This window comes from Falco peregrinus, chromosome 3 (assembly GCF_023634155.1).
Source record: "Falco peregrinus isolate bFalPer1 chromosome 3, bFalPer1.pri, whole genome shotgun sequence".
NCBI lineage: Eukaryota > Metazoa > Chordata > Aves > Falconiformes > Falconidae > Falco > Falco peregrinus.
In genome coordinates, this window is record NC_073723.1 from 88492442 (window position 1) to 88507077 (window position 14636).

A 14636-nucleotide genomic window follows, 5' to 3' on the forward strand; every position below is an offset into this window, starting at 1 on the left:
CAATAGTATACACTTACTTTAAATGGAATAGGGGTTTTTGGGTGCCACGTGAAACCTCTTTGCTGCATCACTTATGTCTAATATAATTGGTTTGTTTCATAAAGTGCGTTACTTGGTACGAGGGAAGAAAAACTATGTCTCAGTATGTTTTTAACCTTGCACGCCTCTACTGTGGACGAATGTTTAGGGTTCTTTATGTGGTACTTGAAATTGAGGTTATCTTTCCAAAGTATGTAGAAACTTGAAAAACAGAAGCAGAGATTACATCTCTGGTTTCTTCAGTTCAGAAATACCTGTGGTTATGGGCTTTAAGGATCCAAAACTTTCAGTCCCTGTTAAGAAGTTCAGTGCTGAGTTCAATTTGCAGTTATGCATCCTTATTTTAAGCAAAAATGTGACATCTTTTTTTGTAAAAGCAGGATCAAAACAATAGGCAAGTAGCAGTTTCTTGAAGCTTGCCTTAATTTTCAGTTTTCTTAGATGCACATTTAATTGGATGGTTGTTTCTAAATGTAGTGGGATTTTTGTATTGTTCTTTCCTGATGAGGAAGAATATGATGGGTAGCTGTTAAACTTTGTTGTTTTAACAAATGTGGTTCTTTTTTTTTTTTTTTTTTTTATTTTGTTAAACTGGGGCAATGGCTGTTGAATGTGCAGGTACTCTGTAGTAAAGATCTACTGTCCTGACATTTATTTTAGAAACAGTAAACTGCTGTTGGAGTACAAGCCTACATTCCATTAGAATGACTGCTGTTTGACCAAGCTGAATAATTTAAGATTCCATTTCTTCTGAATTACAAACTGAGGAGACTAGTGCTGAGTTTGGCCTTTGGCTTGTTTCAGAAGAGCTCTGTAAGAATATTCAGAGGTGAATGTCTTTGAGACACCTCCACTATTAAAAGGAAAATTAAAAAAAAAAAAGATTTTTCAAGACTACTCCCTGGTTAGCACAGCTTCTGGGATGATAGCTGAGGAACCCTTCCAGCAGTCGAAAGAAGTCAGACTTGGTCTGAAATCTCCAGAAAAGCCAATTAAAACGATTTCTGCTGGTAAAGCAGAGGAGATTTTGCAATGTACTGCTATCAAGGGAAAGTAAGGGTGGAGTTTTCTTTCCTGATTTGTGATTTCTAACATCTTCTGTTTCTAACAGTCTTTGTCAATGGAAAGCATGTGTTTGACAGTCAGAGAAGTGAGGAAAGGCCCTTTTCCCTTTTAAAAGAAAAAAAAAAAGTTTATGACTTCCTAAAAGTAGAGTGGAAACAGTGCTTTAGCTGTATGCATCCTTATGATGAAGGGAAACCCTTTTCATTAAAAAAAACTCATGGTGTTAACCTGAGATGAACAGAACTTGGATGTCTGTAAGAGTCTCTTTAAGTGGCTGGAGTAAAGATGATTTCCTTGCTATTGGACTTGACGTATCCAACCAAGACAATAGCGTGGCTATATGTAGGCTTTGCCTTGAGGGGAACTTCTGGCTGTGGACCTCAGCTTGCTCTGGATGGATTTAGTCCCTCAAAGGCAGCTGTTTCCTCTGAGTGATGAGTCTGTATTCTGCAGTGGATTCAAGGGCAGCTTTTCAGGTCTTAGAAATGCTTTCATGAGTGTCAAAGAACTGGTGTGCTCTGTTTACCCTTTTTTCCTTGGTAATGTATGAAAGATATTACCAAAAGAACAAAAAAGGCTTTTATGAATGTGCAAACAGTGGTCTCCTGCTGCAAATGCATATATAGCTATGCATTTCCCAAAGAAAGGTTGTTTATCTTGGTATGGCTGCCTACGTGCATATTCACGGAGAGGGTTTTCCAGGCTTTGGGGTTGGAGAGGATGCAGGGCCTGCTCTGCCCTGTTCACAGCCTCAGGTGTGGCATGCAAGTAGGTGGGTGTTGCTGAGATGGAATTTCTTTGGTCTCAAGTGCGCCCTGAAAGTAAACACTGCTACCGCATCTTGATCAGCAGTTACAAGTAAATCACTTTTCTTGTTTCAGAAGATGCAATTGAGGCAGAATTGTAACCATATTTGATAGAGAAATGAGTGCACTACATTTAGCAGATTGAGGGTGTAGGGAAGAGTTGGGTTTTTTAGAAAACAGACATTTGGAAGCCTTGTGTGAGCCCTTATAGATGAGGTGCAGTTCTGCTCCGTGGTCTGTATTCCCACCCCAGGGGTGCCCAGCTTGCATCCTTTACACCTTCTTTTAAACTTCCAGCCCTTAAAGCTTATTCTTGGCTCTTGAATAGTAGTGAGAAGTAAAGATGGCATTATTTATGTGGAAATAACAACCAGAAATCTGAAGCAACTAGGTTATTGCCAGACATGCATCACACCTTGATTCTCATACAGATTCATTCTCTTAAAATTTTGTAAGACTTTCTAAAACAAGAATGGGATAGAGATAACATTAAAACTTCTAGCTGTCAGCTTTTTTCTTATTTCTGGAGCTAGGGAGAAGCATAGTTAGAAGTCTTTGACAAATAAAGATACGGTGTCCAGGGCTCTCTTAACCTGTTCATCATTCAGATGTCTTTTTCTGGTTTCTATGCAGTACCACCCTGAAATGTCAGCTTCTTTAATGTTGACACAATAAGAACTCAAAAAGCTCAAAAAAAAGGGGAACATAATCCTTAGTGAGGGATAAAGATATATCTAACTTTAAAAAATTTGAAATCAAGGGGCATGCCTTGGCTGTCTCCCATGCTTACATCATGGAAAAAGCCCAAAGCAAATTCATCAGCTTCCCTACCCATCTGCAGAATCTTATTTTTCATAGGTGGGAGGCATGGGTGCATTGTATATTCCAGTCAGTTCCTTAATTTGAATTTTTTAGGAGGAGAAGGGCAGAAACACATTCAGCCAGAACATCATTATAATAGTTTATTACACTGCATTACTGTGTTAGTATTTGCTGCTTACTTTTCTCCTGTTTGTCTCTCCCATTCAATCTGTATCATGTTGCTGTACCCAGTAGTACAGGAGACCTGCGTATTTGATGGGAGATCCAGCTTGTGGTGGTGGAGTGGAAAAAGCCTCCAGTGCGAAGGTCTACAACTCAATTGATATCCTAGTTAGACAAGCATTTCTTCTGGCAGCTGTGCTAGCTTCCTTGCTGTTTTGTTTTCTAACTCTACCACCTTAGTTGTGCTGGCATAGGTGTTGTGACTGACTGGCAAACTCAGTCCAAGTTAAAATGAATGACGGTTTTAGTGTCGTTTTTAACCCACATCAGTTCTGCAGCTTTGTTAGCTGCATCGTCTTGCAGACTAACACAACTTAGAAGACCGGGGGAAGAAAGGAAATGACTGTGCTGGCACTGCAGTGTTACTGCACCACCAGGGAATAGCATATTAAAGCCTTATTTATGAGCATCCCTCATCATCCACTGCAGCATTCCTGGTTTCCAGACATTTGTTAAGAACGATATTGCATGTCTTGGAAAAGGGCAAGGGACTTCTCAGTCTAACAGCAGTCGCTGAGATGACTAACTTGTAGCCATGATTCCACCCATTCACCTTCATCTCTGTCCTCCAGGTCTCTTCCCCTTTTTCAGACCCTCCTTATTTTGACCCAGTATCTGGATGAAAGGTAGCTGTGGCCAGTCTGGAGTGAAGCTGGTCTACATGATACTGATTCTGACTATCAGAAGTTGAACCCACTGCTTTCCAACTGTTGAATGGGCCAGATAAGCTTTATTGCTTCTTGGGTTCCTCCTAAACCAAGCAGATAGGTTGAATACTTATAGGGGAATGGGTATGTGGTAGGGCTGTTCCTAATGTATCTACTGCTATCTGTAAAGGAGAATGCAAATGTATTATACAGGAAACTTCTTTTATCTACTGGGTTTTTCTTTTAAAATAGGTTCTTATGATGGTATAATACAGTGGTAGCAGGTTGGTCACACAAATTCTGTGGAAGGAGTTTGTGAGCAGGACTCAAAACCATGCCAAGTAAATATTTTTGGTGTTATAGGAGTCTGCTTTATACCGCAATGGTTACATATCCAAATCTAATTTCTACATGTATACAGTAATATATGTGCTTTGAGGCAGTGAAACTTTTTGATATATAGAAGCAGACTGGAGTGCGCTGATTTCTAACATCAATTAGATAAATGTAGAAATGTATAAAATCATGCCTGATCTAGTGATAGAGCTGGAAAATAAGTACCATTTACCTTCCCCCCCACTTCCTTTCCTCTGCTGCATGCCTACATGCATTGTAGCAGGTGACAAGCCATAATTTTTTTGTTAGTTAGTATGTGCCTCCCTTCTGAGAACTTGCAGAAAGTACCAAGAACTCAAAACTAAGGACCTGCAAATGTAAGCAGTATAAGAAAGAAGGTATATGGTACTGTGGTAATCAGACTAATTATAGCAGGCAAAAAATGCTTGATTGATGCCTGTTTTACTTGTGCAAAATACTCTTTATATCCTTGGATGACACACACATACGAAATAACATTTAAAAAACAATATGAATAACCCTTTGACATCTTCCTGAAAACACCTAGATCTATAGATGGCTTCAAGTCAACAGCACATCCTGCATTAGTGTTTAACCATACAAGTACTGGATCCAAGGAAGCTCTTAGACTTTGCAAGTGCAACTGAGGATAGGGGATCGTGAGTCCTGGATGTTAAGCTTCTGAAAAACTAAACATTGCCAACATTTAAAATACTGTTAAGTTTCTTTGGGAAGTGTACAGTAGGATCAGAAAATTGCTGATTCAACCAAGGAGACCGGAAAGCACAGCTGTACCAGCTCTGCTCTGACAGTACTGTCAGCATGCGCTTGGAGGTTCCCAGTGGAATTACGTGTGGGTGCGGAGAGGGGCTCTGGGTGGCAGATCTGTGTATGGCTTAAGTGTGAAAGATGCTGAGGCACTTCCGTGAATGTGTTGCTTGAGTTGATGGTATTTCTGGGCTTGCAAGGTGACTAAATCCTAGGCACCAGAATAATGTGTTTTCAGGCAATAGTTTCAAGACATACTTGTTGCTGGGCTTCAGCGGCAGAGTTCGCGTTCAGCTGAATTAGTTCCCCAATCTAGTTGATCATGTGAAGTACAAATGTGCTTGCTGGGTCAGTGCAGGAGAGAGAAAGTAGCATGCTAATGAGAAAAAGAGGGATGTGGGCTTTTCTCTTTCAATGTCAGGTGTAGTGTCATCAGAGGACAACCCACATTTTGATGTTGTAGCGGCATTCTAGAATTTTCCTTTATGAAAGTTGTACATTGATTTGCATCAGAGCTTTGTAGTTTACTTTTGTTCAGCTTTTCATTTAAGCTCCCCATATAAATATCTCATTAGGAGTTATAAAACTTGATCTATAAATAACGTTTGACATATTTGAAGTGCTTCACAAACATTAACACAGTGTCCTTATGTCAGAGGTGCTACTGAAATGAGTTTTTTCTAGTGCAAGACACTTTCTCCTTCCTACTAAATAGGGAAATTAGGTTTGTAGTCACACTGGGAGTGTATTTTTTCAACTTCCATTTATTCATAGTAGCACATCAGCTTTGTTAATTTACAAGCAAGCAATTCATTTTCACTCATTTACAGAAACACAGGATATTATTGATATATACTGGGAGAGCCTAGGGTATCCTGTGCCTTTCTGCCTTTCTCTGGTCTGTGTTGATTTTTCAACAGCCTCCTAAATACATTGTACTGTAAATTCTGTTTCTGGACACATTCTCCTAATTTAGGACAACCTTTAATCTATTTTTCAAAATAGCTGGGTTGAATATCTGTGGGTTCTTTAGACAGATGAGTAAAAATGAGTGCTATCCCGCTTTCTAGCTGTTGAAAAAACTTTTTCCCTGCCTTCCCTCTGGGTTAAAGGGAGGGAAAGGTGACCTACCACTTACCTGTTACTGATAGGAACTTCCTCTAAGGGCTTCCCATTCTCTTTTGCTCAGCTGTGCTAGCCTATTTTATGTTTGGGTTGTAAATGTTAGCTCTGGAAACCAAATTAAGGTCATTGTGATTATAGTAAACAGTATCCAACTGGCATATGGTTGTGTGACTTTCTTACAGTTGTAGGATATTTATGGGAATAACAATAGACACATGAAAACTCTTCACAGAAATTTATATTCCTGTAGGTATCCTGTGTACAGCCAAACACACTTTTTTTACACAAAGTGAAATCTTGTTCTGAAGTAGGTTACTGCTGGAGTCAAGCTCTCCTATGAGTTTTTCTAGCTGTGATTAATTTGAGGTCACAAGCTTGTAAGTAGTTCAGGTTGAAACTTCAGTGTTCTTTGCCTGTTTATTTTCCAGTCAAGAATGCATCTGAGGAGCTTCCTGAGCTAAAAGGCTGGTTGTAGTAGAGTCTGGAGAGATTTCAGATTTCTTTGGCTTGCTTCCAGTTAAAAGATCGTCCTGACATCTCAGCAGGATATCTTCGTCATTATTGTGCAGTGGTTAAGCAGATAAATTGTTTGTCTGGAAACTTCTGATTAAGCATTCTGATCACTACCACAAAGAACATCAGGCATGCTTCTGGCAAGGCTCCTAACTTTGTGACCATGAAAGACAGAGAAGCTGTCGCCCATCCTGGAGTGATGGCAGTGGCTTTGTTTGACACTCCAAGCATCTCCACTTGGTCTGTGGAGGCTGTCCAGGACCTGAGGAGACTCAACATGTTGTTTACTACCCCACTGGAGTTAAATACACTGACCTGGTTATGGCTGTGGTGCCAGTGCAAGTCTTGGAGACTAACCTTGTACCGTTTGGAAATAGCAGCCTAATAAAACAAACCGTGTCCTAGTGTGTGGGAACTTACTATATACTGTTTATATGCTCTGCTTCTTCTGGTACGTGTTTGTGTTGCTGCATGAACCACACTGTTGTGGTGCTGGTTTATTTTGATAGAAGGTGTGGCTCTAAATGTCTTAAAATCCAATTTCTCTGGTTTCTTAGTAAAAAAATAAATAAGCAAACAGATGTTTTGCTTGAGAGGCTTCCTCTGCAGACCAGCCATTTTGCATGTCTTAATCACTGCATTTCTGTATTTCTTCATTTTTTGATCCTGGCTATGGTCTGTTAGCATCTGGAATGAGCTCCGCAGCATTCCTAAACAAAAGAGAAGCCACTTAACGTTTGTTTTGCATAAAGCATCACTTCTTTTTTCGGTGTACATAAGTTTTTAGAATGTATTTTCAAATACTTGCACTTGACGTCCATTGCACCAAGGCTGTTACCACCTTAATGTTGAAGTTGACTTTTTCTTGAGTTGCAGTATGTAGTAATTGTTGCTAATAATTATCTTGGGGTGATACCAACTACCTGGCCAGAGCAGGTGGGATACCTTTCTTACATGATTTAGAAAATAAATTTACTTTTTTATTATTATTTACTTTTGGTTCCGTGATAGGTTTAGAATTGATCGGTGATATAGGAAGGATAGAGGCTTAAAAATCTCACTCGCTTTTGGTGGGAATTAAGGCATAGGATTTCTTCAGTTCTTTTGAAACCCCAGCCTGAATATTAAAGAGGCTCTGAGATGCCTGGCTTGATTCTTTCCTGAGTCAATACTAATGGTTTCAGCTGAGCCTTATACATCAGTTTTCTTGGTAGTTCATGGTCGTAGATAATTTTTGGCATAATATTTTTTCTTTTCAAAGCCATGTCTTAACACAGCATCTTAACCATCGATTAAGAACATGCACCCCCATTTTCATTATCAACTGACAGTGTCAGAGACACGGAAAAGGGTGGATTTCCAAAAACAAACACTGCATGTTATGTACTCTGTGCAGAGTGCAGGAAGAGATGAAAATGAATTAATCTCTTCTGTTTGCATGCACATAGAAAAGCTGGCAGTGTTCACTTCAGAGCAGAGCGTGACTGCCAGAATGTTAGGCTTTACTAAGCAGAGATTGTCCTTTGGGTAAAGGAGAGGTTAAATGTGCCTCTGTCACTTCTGAGAGTACTTCGTGGTTGTTATGTGTTTCCTGGGATACAGGCAACTGTACTCCTTTGCAGTATTTGATACAAAGACCCTTAAATACAGGCAAGAAACAAACAAGCAGTTTTTATAAGCTGTGCTCAATATGTTTAATTAAAATTTAAAAGCATTCACTGACCTGACAATAGACCTTTGGAACTTGCTGGGGAAGGTTGCAAAAACTTAACTGTTTTAAGAGGAGACAGGATGAGTACCTGGAAGAGTTTCATTGAAGGTTGACTAGTGACAGAAACAATGCTTGGGTCAGGAAATATAATTGGATAAAAATAGAGGCTAGGAGAGCACGTAGGGGAAGTGTCGCATGGGGAAAGTGTCACATGTGCTTGCCTGGTGGTGTCTCTTTGCGTGGTGTCACATTTTGCCCAGTATCCATCTGTGACCACTGTAGTTTTTCCTTCAGTTGTTTTACCAACATACCTGCAGGGAGATTTGCATCAGATATTTGTCCCAGCCACTTGAGTGCCTTCTGGTTGTCAGGACTCAGCTGTTGCTGGTTATTCTGTGTGGTGCTGCCAGCTGGTAGTGCCACTTGAAAACTTTGATTTGCCAGTGTGTTTTGAAGTCTCCCTCCCACATGCTAGTCCTCCGCAAGCATCCTGCATGCTTTGTTGTTTGTGTCCATTGTACTTCAAGTTTGGGCTTGCCATCCACTTAGCAGTGCAGGGCCAACTCCTGGGCATGGAAGAAGATGAGGGTATTGGGAGACACTACTGGTACTGAAGCATATGATGCTCCTGAGGAGGTTCATGCCACTGCTGTTGGAGACAGGCTGCTGGGCTTGATGGAACCTCTTCTGACTCAGACTCCATGAACTTAACAGGGCTTGTGTTATCCTCTTGTAGGCTTGAAAGGTTTTGTTTGGGTTTTTGTTTGTTTTATTATATTTATTTTTTTTTATTTTTCACCATGCACTGTATTGCTTCTGGAGGATTATTTAAAGGTTGCAGTTCGGTAAGATATGTGAGCTGAGCTAACAGCTCAGTATCACCTCACCAAAAGCATGATTCCACTCCCACACGTGTCAGCTTCCCCCTCTATTCAAATTCAGTGCTTCCATAATTCTCGTTCTGCAGTTAGTTTTTTTTCTTGCTTAATTTACAGAATCAGGGTCTTACATGATTTCTCGGGGATATAAAACAATAAATTTTGGGAAAACAATGTCATCCTGTAAAAAAAACTTTTGCTCTGGCTCCTGTAGTACTTACCACTGGCTATGTGTTGATGTTTTCTGAAATTCTGAGCAAGAATTGGCAGCTTGTGCTTCTGTGTGTGTATATATGTGCATGTGTATGTATATATATCTATATGCACACTCACACACGAGCATTTTCAGTAGGAAACTTTCAGACCATTGCAGGATCAGAAGCGAAGGACTATGAATTCCTGAAAGAAGTGTCTGGGAGCAGAGATAGCCCATGCTCCTGCTGAGCATTAAACTCTACCGGCAGGCATCTGCTGCCTTGCAGAGACAAGCCTTCCCTTCTACCCGGTTGTGAGGCAGCAACTCTGATCTCCTGCTGACTTTCTAATCTGGATAAGAGCAGGACAGCCTGGCACACTGCGCCTGAAAGGTTGCTAATCTGTGATCTACTAACACATTTGAATTCTAGTTACCGCCCGTTAGACTTTCCTAACATGTAATGTGGAAGGGAAATGGCAGTCTGTTCTGGTTTTTTTGAAAAGTTCTTTTCTTCGTTAAGAGATGCTCAGACTGAAATTTACCTCAAGACAAACAAGCAGACATTTGTTTTGTTTGAGAATCTTCCCAAATAATTGTCTCTTGACTCATTTATAAGGGATCTGTGTTGAATCTCAGGAGAGAATGAGTGGGGGGGAGAGGGGGAAGGAAACCAAGAAGTTGTGACTGTGACCTACCAAATCCTGGCTGTTGGGGCACTAAATCGGATAAAAGTCTAAGATGATTTTCCAGTTGTAGATGAAGAGTGACATTTAAAGTCTGCTAGTGTTTTCATTTTGTTGGGTGTTTGGGGTGTGTGGTGGTTTTTTTTTTAAAAAAAATAGCAAATTGCTTTCATCCACTAATAACGCTTTTTATATTTTGGCTTTTATGTTACTCTGTTTTACATAGAGGAAAGAGTGGCTTAATTCTGGCAAGGTGCATGGAGATGCATTTACTGATGTTTTGTGAAGCCGTGCTAGTAAAACTTCAGAAGTTGTAAATGATTAAAATATAGCTTACAATTGAACGTGTTTAGTATTCTTAATAAAAGTGATACCTGATTTATTGCTTAGTATTTTATGTAGGGTATTATAATATTTTAAATATATATATGTTGTATTTTACGGCTTGTAAGGAGTGTATGTTTCTCTGTTTTAGGGCATAATTCAGAAGATTGTGGACAGTCATAAAGTGAAAAATGTGGCCTGCTATGGGTTACGGCTCAGTCATCTGCAGTCTGAGGAGGTTCACTGGCTACACCTGGACATGGGGGTGTCCAATGTGAGAGAGAAATTTGAACTAGCCCACCCTCCAGAAGAATGGAAGTAAGAGTGTAAATCTATTCAGTGTGAAAATAGTCATACAAGTCTTTTTGCCTTGTCTTTAAAAATGCCTTTACGAAGGAAGATCGTCTTGTGGTGGAACAGAGGTGATGAAATGGCGTGGGAGGGGGGAAACAACCACAAAACTTTTCACAAAGAGCTGTAAGCGGTGTTTGTTTTTGCTTTAAGGTTTTTTTGGTGTAAGGGGTTTCCTGCAAACTGAAGAGAACAGACATGTGTAACCTGGGATGTAGAGGAGGCACAAAACAGGAGCAGAAATCTCCTATTTGTTTGTCCTGAAAATATGCAATACTTGTGGTATGCCTAGTAAACCAGCACCATCTCAGGTTTTCTCATCCTTAAAAGTTTTAGGACAGGAATGCTATTCCTATTTGTGGTATAATCACACTGCTGCAATTTTAAAAGGATAAATCTTGTTATTTAAATAAAACCAAGAAGACATTGTTAAGTCCTGGCGGTATTTTAAAATAGACTAGGTAGGAGAGAGGTGATTTGGAAAGAGTGAAATGCAGTGAATAGATCAGTTTATCCCTCTGTTGTTGTAAAAATTTTCAGTTGTAAAACTATATTGGGTAATGAATTGAGGGCCAGAGTGACAAGTGACACTTGCCTTTCTTCTAACTGGGATCTTTTCCAGTTGTACTAGGAGAAATGAACAATAGAAAGGTAACCGGAGAATTTTGGGGTTGTTTTTGTAGCCTAGGTGCATTTGCTGAGATATTTTTATGATACCAGTTAGCTGGCTGAAAGTAGCGGTATGACCTACGTTCTGATGAAGGTTGAGTTTTCTTCAGCTTTTTAGCAGAGTAAGCTGATGTTGTATGCTTAGGAGAGGATGTGAGCTGGAGAGGAGTGAGGGAAAGACTGTCCATTTCCCTGGTGGGGAAGACACGAGGAAACTAACATTTATTAGTAGAAAGACACAGTAGTCTACTAGAGAAGATGCGGAGCTCAGTGTTTTCAAATTTCATTAAACTAAGTATAGTACTAAAGTCGTGTGGGAACACAAAACAGTAGATTACTGTGATTACTAGTTCATTACAGGGGGTTTGTGCATGTCTTTTTACGGTTTATATTCGTAACAGCAATTTGTGCAGAAGTTGCTAGGTATTTTAAAGGCTATACATATCTTCTGCAAAATTATTGTAAATATATTTAATTTCTTGCAAATGGAGTTGTGACATACTAGCAAATGCCAAGTTGGCAATCTTCAGTTTATAAATTTTATTTAGGGACCTGATTTTAACAAATGCAACAAATTCAAACAAATTAGGAATGTTTAAAACTTAAGTTTCAGAAATGTTGCACATTCTCTTCTATGCATGTTACCTTTTAGTGTTTCTAGGATGTGCATCAATATTTTCGCTTTTGTATGTCACATAAAATTTTTCATCGACAATACTGTGAAATCACAGTTTAGGAAGTAGGGGTTTCCTGAATCTTCTCCATGATAGTAGTGCTGCATATAAGATGTGAATAATTGATGCTGTGGAAATTTGTTACATAGTATACAAGTGTCAGTTCAGTTTTTATTAGGTGGTACAACTTGCACTGTACATATTGCAGAACAAAGTTAATTAGTTTTAAAAGCAGAAGTAGATACTGTTTTGAAGTTTGTGGAAAGGAATTGTATAAAATACCCATGGAAGAGCTATGATAAGATGTAAATTATTCAATACCTTTCCAGAGTGTCATTTAATGTTTTATTGAATACATGCTGCCTGACATACCTTTTAAACCCATAGAGATTTGCTATGCATAATCAAAACGCTGCTGTCATACTTGTAATACCATAACACAAAGTGTTTAAGATCACATGACAGTACTTGTAAAAATATTTAGATTAGTAAAGCGGGAGAAGTCTTGGAGTGGTTCTTAAATTAAAAGCTTCCTATAGTGTTAATAAACCAGTAATTGCCTCTCATTTGATTAATTTTATTTTAATCATCTAAATTGAAAGGGCTGTATGTCCACAGTGTTCAGAAATTAGATCTCAGATGTTTTCCTGGACTAATCCAGATACTAGAAGTTACATTGATTGTCAGTAGGTTAGACGCAAAAGTTACCAGAATAAAGTCAGTCTCCTGTATATGCAGCCTTTGTTTGGTGCTGTACTTGTTTATAATCCTGCAGAGAAAGTGCTAGTGAAGGGGAGAAATAGGGCTATGACTCTGGTCAGATGGTATAGCTGCAGTTAGAGCTTAGGAAGGATGAATAATAGTGGACTTCAGGGCAAGGTCACCCAAAATTCTGTCACTTCAAATTTTCTTCCCAGCAGTTCAGTTGCAGGAGACACACAGTTTAGCTTTGCCAAACTGCCAGTGGATAACTTCAGTTATGTTGCAGAAGATGAACAGGAAATCATTGTTTACTGGAAGTCTTTTTCTCATCCTCACATTTGCTTTTATATAGTTCCCTGACCACCTTCTTGTGATAAAAAGCTTTGTATTTTGCATGAGATAGCAGAAGGTTTGAACTATCTCCTGGTGGTTTTGCTTGTTTGTTTTAAATAAAAATCAGTAAAGACCTAATACTCTGTTTTTTTTCCTACAAAGTAAAATTGATGCTAAAGGTCAGATAGAAGCCTTGTATTGACTGTGCCTGTATCTTCACTGTACGTTTACTTTAAGAACATTCATGCTAGTTAACTCTATCAAATCAAATATCCTTTTTCCATTTTATTTTATTGTCTGGCAATGAAGATAATTCCTTCCAGCACCAGAAAATTCCAAATGCGTCTAAATCATGGTGCCAAAAGTGATCAGAGTTGTAATTACTGGAACTGCTTGCTTATTTGTAGTAGATTGTTCAGGAAATAAGTATTTTAGTCTGCTGTGGTTTATGTCATGTTGGGTAATACAGTCTTATTTCTTTGAGTTACGCAGGATTTAGCACTACGAAAGCATTGTATAATTTGAGTGTAATTCCATGCAGTTGTTTTGGAATAACTGTAGTCTTCCAAATGCAGTCTGAGAGCTTTATTCATTACTGAATTCCAGTAACACTGCTGCTGTTAGATTTATCTTACAGTAGCATAAATTGTTAATTGTTCCTTAAGGATTTACCTGGGCATGGGAGATGATCCCAGATGGCAGGTGAAATACAAACAAACAAAATCCTAGGGCTTTTTAATGGGAAGGCAATAAAGACTGGAGTGGATTTGTTTGCATCCGGTTTCTTGGGGTTTATGCTAGCAAGGCATATGTTTAAACTTACTTTTTAATGAAGAAATTCCTCTTGACTTTTAGTAGTATTATTAGTTTTAGTGTATGGATGTTTCCAAGGGCATGAAGGAGAAAGGTGAAGGAGCCTTCCTCCCTTAACCTTCATCTTTACCTCTGTTACAGCTAGGTGAACTAGGGTTAGCAGGATGTGGGACTCTTAAATCACAGATAGCATCAACCCTCATCATTTTTTGTTACACTGAGCTTTAAACAGCAGTCAACAGCAGCTATACTTTCTGTCTCTAAAAGTGGTATGTGTCAAAGCACTGTTCCGTTTGCCGGTCTTTTTTGTCCCACAAGGGAAATACCAAGAGGTTCAAGTAACAAACTGTATGTGTTGGAACACACTGTTCCCAACAGGGTACACACCTTCTGGTGTTATAGTTAAGGTTTGTAGGTAAAGCAGGTCCTTGTAACCAGGTGTCATTTATGCTTTGGCACTAACAGGTAGAAGATGCCCCAAAGGAAGCTGCAGTTCTTAGTGGTTCTGTACTATAAGTTTTGATATGTGCAATACAAATGCCTTGGTACTGACACAAAGCCCAGACCACCTGTAGAATGACTTAATGAGTTGACTAAGTTGATCTAATGGCTCTGTACCTCTCCTCTCCAGTGTCTGTCATCTCCCCTCTTGCTTCGTTATCCAGTCCTTTTCCTTTTTTTTCTGTGAGCCTTAATGCTTATCTAATCCTTCAGTAAGCTGATTCAGTTCATTAAATTCATACAAGGCTCCTCCTTTGTCTGCCCTTTTTGTTCCCATTTTCTCCTTTCTGGTTATTTATTTTTTGATCTGAACTGAATCAGAACATTTTGGAAGCCACCTGTGGGTGGGACTGGTGAGGGAGGTTATTTCTTTCAGTGCGACAAAACGTTAAGGAGTAGATCATCCTTGCTTTTTTTGGCTCCAACAACTGCCCAGG

General features: G+C 39.2%; 1 protein-coding gene across 11 annotated transcripts in view; it reads left to right on the forward strand.

The window, feature by feature from the left end:
- PTK2 (protein tyrosine kinase 2) overlaps window positions 1-14636 on the forward strand; it is a 223946-nt gene that overhangs the window by 93775 nt on the left and 115535 nt on the right. For all 11 annotated transcript variants that reach the window (XR_008746230.1, XM_055798242.1, XM_055798244.1 and 8 more), the window contains one exon: window positions 10308-10474. Coding sequence is in view for 10 of the 11 variants with exons in the window: in XM_055798242.1 (XP_055654217.1) it covers window positions 10308-10474 (167 nt within the window). In the remaining variant the exon portion in view is untranslated. The remainder of the gene's footprint in view (window positions 1-10307; window positions 10475-14636) is intronic.